The sequence below is a fragment of the Penaeus chinensis genome, chromosome 33 (genome assembly GCF_019202785.1).
Source record: "Penaeus chinensis breed Huanghai No. 1 chromosome 33, ASM1920278v2, whole genome shotgun sequence".
In the NCBI taxonomy this organism is placed as follows: Eukaryota; Metazoa; Arthropoda; class Malacostraca; order Decapoda; family Penaeidae; genus Penaeus; species Penaeus chinensis.
The window spans coordinates 25,063,728-25,071,227 of record NC_061851.1 but is presented as its reverse complement, the minus strand read 5'-3'; the positions used below and the strand labels follow the sequence as shown (position 1 = coordinate 25,071,227).

The following is a 7,500-nucleotide window of genomic DNA, read 5'->3' as shown; positions in this document are numbered from 1 at the left end:
GCATATTCTTGTCACTTGGTCTTGAGCCAAATTATATCATGACATGATTGTCATGTCACCCAGATCCAATGGGTTAATGTATTCAGTGCCTGGGAAAGTTTGTTCCCTAAGAATAGTGAGGAGGTTTTTTTTTTTTTTTTTCCAGGATTTATATTTGTGCAGAGTAACATTCAGAGTGGAATTCAAGACTCACAGATATAACATTATGGAGTTATTATAGATCATGTCAGTTTCTCAGGTCTTTGTAGAGACTGCATGAATAGTTTTCTGTTTCCTTAGATCATGCTTTTTAACCCATTCCCGAAGGGTCTTGTACATGCCACTTGGTCTGCGGGGTAAGGCTGTACGTGCAGTGATGCACCAGAGTGCGTGGAGTGGGAAGTTCTGCTACATGTAGTGGACTCCTGTGCCCAGTGTCTAGACGTTGCCAGAAATCACCAGAGTTTATGACGCCCAGAAATTTCTGATACCTGTTAGTTGGAAGGGTTAATTTATATAACAATGTGTTATTAAGTCAAATTGTGATGACTTAGATCCCTCTGCACTGTTGCTCTATGAGTTATTTGGATTTTCAAGCCAGTTACTTACACTTTGCTATATTCTAGCACACAGGTAATATCAAAATAAGTATATTGGAAATTGTGAAAAGATGTTTTCTAAACAGTATTGGTTTTCTGTTGGGTTTCTACATATTTGGGACATTTCACATGTCAATATCTAGTTGATATCAGGCAGTGGCTGAACTTCTGATAGCACCATTAGATTATATTCCCTCTCCCCCTCTTATTCTTCTTGTCAGTGAAGGGGGGGAAAGACATCAAGTGCATCTAGAATTCACTCCCCAAGTTTTCCCAAGCATGAACAAATGGCATGCCGTGTATGTTGCACTGTCTTCAGATATTTTCCATCTACTTATAGAAGGATGACTGAGCAAGATGGTGCGATCTCACTGGTCCCCTCTCTTGGGCGGGGCTCATCCTCTGAGAGGGCAAAGCCTGCTGCCGTGCCCTCCCAAAAGCCCCTTGGAACATGGCTCTCAGTTTGCCTGCGAAGTTTTCTCTTCCCCAGACAGGTTATCAACACTAGTTTGGTCTTGAGCCAGAGGAAAGTGTGCCTCTTGTAAAGCGATCTTATATGAATTTATCGCATCTTATAAACCTCAGCTGTCATCTTTAAAATTTCCACCTGTTTTGGTTATAAATCACATTTGTATAAAATTCCGCAGTCAAAAGATAATGATTAAAATAGTCAAGTTTTGATGTTAATAAAATTATGAAACAAGCTTCAGACAAAGGTAAAAGTAATAAGCTTTGCTAAAACCTTAAACCCAGGATTCTCTCTCCTGTTTACAAGACACTGAAAAAGGAAAATTGTTTGTGTTTTTGGCCTTTGTTGTATACAAGTATTCAAGTATACATCTTTTGTTATCCTTAGTGTCTTGCTCTATGCCCATCTGTTTTCACTTTTTGCCAGAATATTTCTACAGATTTGTAAAGTAAATCATAAAACAGTTTACTAAAACTCAAAATCATAATGATCATAAAATGATATTTAGGTGTTAGGTGATAGGCAAGCTCTCCCTTTGTGGTATATTTCTTTAAGATGTTTTCATTCGTTTTCTTAACCAATTTCCTCATTGTCTATTGATCTGAACACAAATTAGTGTAAATACTTTGGCTTGTATACATGAAGTGCATGTGACAAATGGATCAGGTAGCATTGAATCCTAGATGAGCGGGTACGTTTCCTTCCTGGGAATAAATCTGCAAGGGGAAAGAAGCATTTTCGAAATGGAATAAAGCTGATATTAATGAGGTTAATACAGAAGTACAAAAGGTAAATTGTAAGACTAATTGTGTGTCCTGAGTTATTTGACAATTTGAAGATTCTTGATGGTGTACTGGACAACCTTCCAGCTACCTAGGCTGAAGGAGTTAACCTGAAGAGACAAGGGGCTTTCTCATCTAGGCAAGAGCAATCATCACTTGTGAGTAGTGGTAGTTTTGGTGTTTGGTGAGGCATAGCAAACATCTGTCCAGGCTACTTCTGTTGGGCTATGTCAAAGAGCTCTTAGGAGGGTGACTACTAGTGAGTGTTTAGAGGAGCTTTTTTCTTGCCTTTGCTTTGTGTGGTTTTGAATCGCTTCTGAACTTCATCTCCGTCTGTAGTTGTGTGCATAGAAGGAAATAATAGGAAGGAAAGGGGGAAAGTTATAAAGCATAGAAATTAAGAAATGGCACAGGCATAGAAAGTAAGAAAAGGCCCAGGAATAATACAAAGGATAAGAAGAAAATATAAATGACAGCAGGAAATGCATGAAGGTTATACCTCTAAATCAACCTAATAAAGGAATACATGGCACTGAGTTTGAAGGAGACGAGGAAGAGGAATTCCTTGTGTGCTGTCCTTTTGGGATCTAGGTTTTTTGTTTGGTTCTTTGTTATACACAGCCTGGTTTACTAGTCTGTGTTATTTCTTTTGTAGAATCATTGCCTCAGCTTATCTGACTTACAGGTGCATGGAATTTTGTGGACTGAGCTTTGAATTAGAAAATGGTAGAGCCAATTCAAAGCAAATCCCAAATTTTTCCTGGTCTCAATAAAAATTTGATTCTTTAAAATGAAACAAAACTAAGGAGCAAATTGCATGCATCTCCATAGCAGATTGAAGTACTAAGGAACTGTACCTTCATTCATCCTTATATGCAGCTGAAATGTTCTGCTTCCGTTCCCTTATATCTATCATTTGAGCGTGGGATACCTTGTCCCGTAAGCTTTCATGCAAGTTCTATCTTTCCTCCAGGAGTTTTTTTTATAATAAGCTGTTGATTGTTTGGTATAAGAAAAAAGTAGATCCATCACTGGCACTAGGAGGGAAATAAAATTACTGAAACTAAACACTAAATACGATGTGAGATGTTGAGTGAAAAGTTTGCATTTAAATGCCATATAGTGTCCAGTGTAAACATTTATATGATAAAATCACACATCTTCTGAGTAGACAGACCCCTTAAAGAGTATTATATACATAATCATACATTGTGTCCTTTGTATACATTACTGATATATACATTATTAACTCATGTAATTTCCATTTTCTTCCTATTCTTTTGCCATTTGTAGGAACCACCACGGCTTGCCACCGCAGGTCCATGTACTAATGATGTGTTTTCTTACTTCCAGGCCAAATGACGTACGACAGCGGAAGCGGCGGGAACGCATAGAAGCCACTGCAGCCAAGGTCAAGAACATGGTAGACAAGCAGAGAGCCAACGAACAGTGGCAAGAGAAAAAGAGGTTAATAATGAGGCCCATTTCCCTATGTGTAGCCTTTGTTATGCTTGGTTTGGGCGGAGGCGCTCTTTTCTATCGATACTTTCATGCATAGAGGAATCTAGGAGTATGCATACGGGTACTCAAACAACACCATTGGCTGATATTAGTATTATTATTTATTATTCTTTTTTTTTTTTTCTCTCTTTTTTTTTATTCTTTATTCTTTTTGTGGATTCACAGTTGCCTAAGAAAGGAACGCATTTTAAAGAAAACTCACCTTTTCTTTTTATAAATCTATTACTGTTTAACAGTTATTTTGTTTGTTGGAATTACATTGAAAAATAGTTGATATTCCCACTGAAAAGAAATAATAATATTTTCCCATAACTTGTTTTTTATTTATTATAGAAAAGTTTTTGTTAGATTTGACAAAAAAAAATGCAGACATATATGGAGAAAGTAGAATGAATGAAGAAAGCATGGCAGCTTTAGTGCCAGATATTTTTTGATATTTTCAAGGACAGATTTCAATTTTATTTTGACTTTTTTTTTTTTTTTTTTTCCTCTCTCTCTCTCTCTCTCTCTCTCTCTCTCTCTCTCTCTCTCTCTCTCTCTCTCTCTCTCTCTCTCTCTCTCTCTCTCTCTCTCTCTCTCTCTCTCAAATGAAGTTAAAATCACACATGGTGCACTTCTGTAACATCACATCACAAGAATGTTAGAGGAAAAATAATAGCAGTATTATCCTCTGTGCTTCAGACTTTTTCTTCTGTAATCTTTCAGTTTAATAATGAATTGATCATTTACTTCCTTTTGGCTAATGTATGTTTTTTATTTTTATTTTTTTCATTTGTAATATCTTTATATAAAGATTGAACTACTTAGCAAAAGCAATACAGTATTTTGATGATATATAGGGCTACAGGACTGGAGATTTTACACATTTGTATTATATGATCATTTATTATTAGGATATCTCATTTTTGTACTTGGTTAGAAGAGTGTGTGACTGTGTGAATATGTATATGTGTGTGTGTGTTTGTGTGGGTGCGTGAGTGCGTGCGAGCGTGTGTGCGAGCGTGCGTGCTTGTGTGTGTGTGTGTGTGTGTGTTTTGCGTGCATGCATGCATGCGTATGCACCCATGCAGCCATGTGTGTGTATGTGTATGTGGGTGCAGGTTTATAATTGTGTGGATGAATGCCTGTACATGGAGTTGGAAAGAGTATTGGCTGTGCCAAATCCGTTACTTCACTAAAATTTTGCTCACCCAATTTTGTTTTGTCAATCATTCTCTTCACATTTTTAATTGAATGAATTGTATTATTGTAGACCTTTTATGAATGATTTTATTTTGTGGCATGATCAAGTACATTTCATTACTTATTAAGAAGAATTGCCACTGTAAGGCACTTTTTTTTTTTTTTCTTTTTTTTTCTTTTCTTTTCTTTTCTTTTCTTTCTTTCATTTTTTTTTTCTTTTATTCTTTTGTTGTCTTCTGATGTCAGGATGTGTAGACATTATATTTGAGCCATGCATAGTGACAGTCAAAAGCAGCTTAACCTTGCAATTTTTGTTTTGTTTAGTGTTGTGATTGGAAGCTGATGATATCCAGTGTATGAGTGAATATCTGTCAAAGAACAAAAGAAAAGTATTGGACTTTCAAACACCTGTTTTGAGACTATGTATAAAAAATGTACACACATTATGTTAATTACTGAATTGGATGAATCTAGGTCATTATTGTCTAAGTGTACTTAGATTTTTTCATCAACTCTTGGTATTCTGGATACGTCCGTCATTTACATCACCAACACAGTGTTATTACATGATTTGGTGCCTCTTGCATATTAGCCATTTAGTTCTTGATGCAATGATAGTATACACCAAATGTCGTATGATTTAGATGTCAGTTGACCAGTAGTGCTACAGCTAAGACATGCATTTCCATTTTTTTAATCATGAGAGAAATAGAATGACATTGACAGCAACTGGGCAGGAGGGAGCAGTGGACTACTCGATATGTTTTGATAAATCTTTACCGAAAGATGAACGTTTTTTTTGATGATCGTTATTTTTCTCAATCTGATTGTTAATTTTCCCAACATCTTTTGACTGCAGTGCAGACATTAGGGAGATGAACATTGTTTTATCCATTTTAAAATGGTTATTTCATAGTATGTGCAAATTATAGTTATGGAATATCTCAATTTTCTGCTCAGGTTGGCAAAAATGTTATTAGGCACTTGTTTTAGAAAGCTTCATTACAGTAAGTTTTGTGCATGAACATGTGCGAGCATGTTTAAATGTACATATCCACATTTTGATGCATGTGTAGTCATGATTATGCACTTACAAGATTGTGTATAGCTGTGGGTTTGTGTCTGTGCATGTAGGTCTTATTCTATTCTTATTTTCCAACTTAGCATCTCACAGGTAATCTTGACCAATGCTATGTTAGCTAAGCAATTAACAATTAGAATTTAGGTGTAATGAATATTTATGGTACAGTCAGAAGGGAAACTTTAAGTGAATAGGAGTATTGCTTGGAATAAGCTGTTATAAAAGTTACAAGTTGCTATTGATGATATTGAGAGAGTGAGTATAAGTGAGAGAGTGGGTGGGTGTGACTGTGTCTGTAATTGTGTGTTTGTTAAGTCTCTGTAAAAGCTGGTTATTATTTATAAGGTTTTTCATTAGTTTGCGTTCAAAACATAATCAATAGATGCTCTGTGTTATGGTACTCTCTTCTGTGACTTTTTATTAACACTTTTTCCTTCCATTTTTGTTTTTCTTATTTATGTGTGCTTCAGATATTCATCAGTTAAGAGTAGATATGTTCTGGAAAATTTGTTGGGATATCATATGGAGATAAATTGTGTAATTGTGTATTAGTCATTAAATCATAAAGTTCAGTCATATCTGGAGAGCCCAAGTTTTGGGAGTTGCTTTCGTATGAATAACAGAAAAGGTGTATGTGGATTCTGAGACTAGAGAATCAAACTTCAGTTGCCGGATTTTGAAGACTGTGACAGTTTCTAAGATTGCAATATACCAACATCATGCTACAGATTCCTTTTTTTATCAATATATTTGCACTTTGGTTAATGTTGACAAAGGTTGCCATATGTTTTCATTTGATGTTTCTGTGCTCTGCTGTTAGTTCATATGCTGTATTATTTCTGTTGCTTATAAGGAGGATTATAATCTCTTGAATTTGTTTTGTCGAAAGATATATATATATATATGAGCCATACTAATCAGGTACTGCAGAAGGTATGAGTATTTTTGCATCTTATGAATTTATATAAACTTGTACAGTTGTAACATCTGTTAGAGTTTTTCAAAATGATGTAAACTTTACATAACAAAACTCCAAATAACATTTATACAAATATATACATATTTATATAGTATTTGGAAGCCAAATCTCAGGCTTTCATGAAGCAGGGAAGATGGCATAACCTGTTCTGGCTGATACCTTGAGTCTCGGAGCAGGCACAAAGAGTCAAACCACCTGCTTCAGGTAAGCAGGGGGGGGGGGGGGGGGTACCTTTTAGCATCTTATATCTGACTGGTGCATTAAAAGAGAAAGCACTTTCTGTAACTGGTGTACTGGACAGTCAAGACTTGTAAGAAACTGTGTGGAAGAAAAGGAGGATGGCACAACCTGCTTGGGTTAGGGAGTGCATTCAAGACCTCCAGCTTCAGGGAAGCTTTGCAGTAGTGAAGGCCAGGCCCATTGAATATTAAACTTTTTGCATATGCATGTGTGCATGTTTGTATGTGGGGTATGCATGTGTGAGTCTGTATGAGAGAGGAAGAGAGATGAGCTAGGTATAAGGTTGATGCACCACTAGCGTAGTGTTTTTATTTCTCTTTTGACAGTAGTCAAATGCTACACACTATGGTAGTAACAGATCTTGCTGGAGGCCACTGATGTAGGTACCATGAAATAGGCAACTACTCCGTTCAGCCTGCCTGAACACCATTAAATGATGAACTCAAATTGTTTAAGTTAGGGCTGATTTATGTCCTTCGTTTGTTTGACCACATATTGGAATGAAATTGTGCTATATCAAAAGATGCAAAATGTGCACATGTGTTTGTGTGTGCTTATGTGCACATACTCTTATGCATTGTGCATAAACGTGTGTGCATGTATACACACAAATGCACATATCTGCATACAGAGGGATGAATATGTACACACTCTCTCACTCACTCACT

General features: G+C 36.2%; 1 protein-coding gene across 2 annotated transcripts in view; it reads left to right on the top strand.

Moving 5' to 3' along the window:
* LOC125042960 (tyrosine-protein phosphatase non-receptor type 2-like) overlaps positions 1-7,500 on the top strand; it is a 68,727-nt gene that overhangs the window by 40,744 nt on the left and 20,483 nt on the right. The window contains exon 9 of one of the 2 annotated variants that reach the window (XM_047638805.1): positions 3,183-3,296. In XM_047638805.1, the coding sequence (XP_047494761.1) occupies positions 3,183-3,296 (114 nt within the window). Of the gene's footprint in view, positions 1-3,182; positions 3,797-7,500 lie in introns of those variants that run through there. The other variant, XM_047638804.1, reaches the window with a different exon arrangement.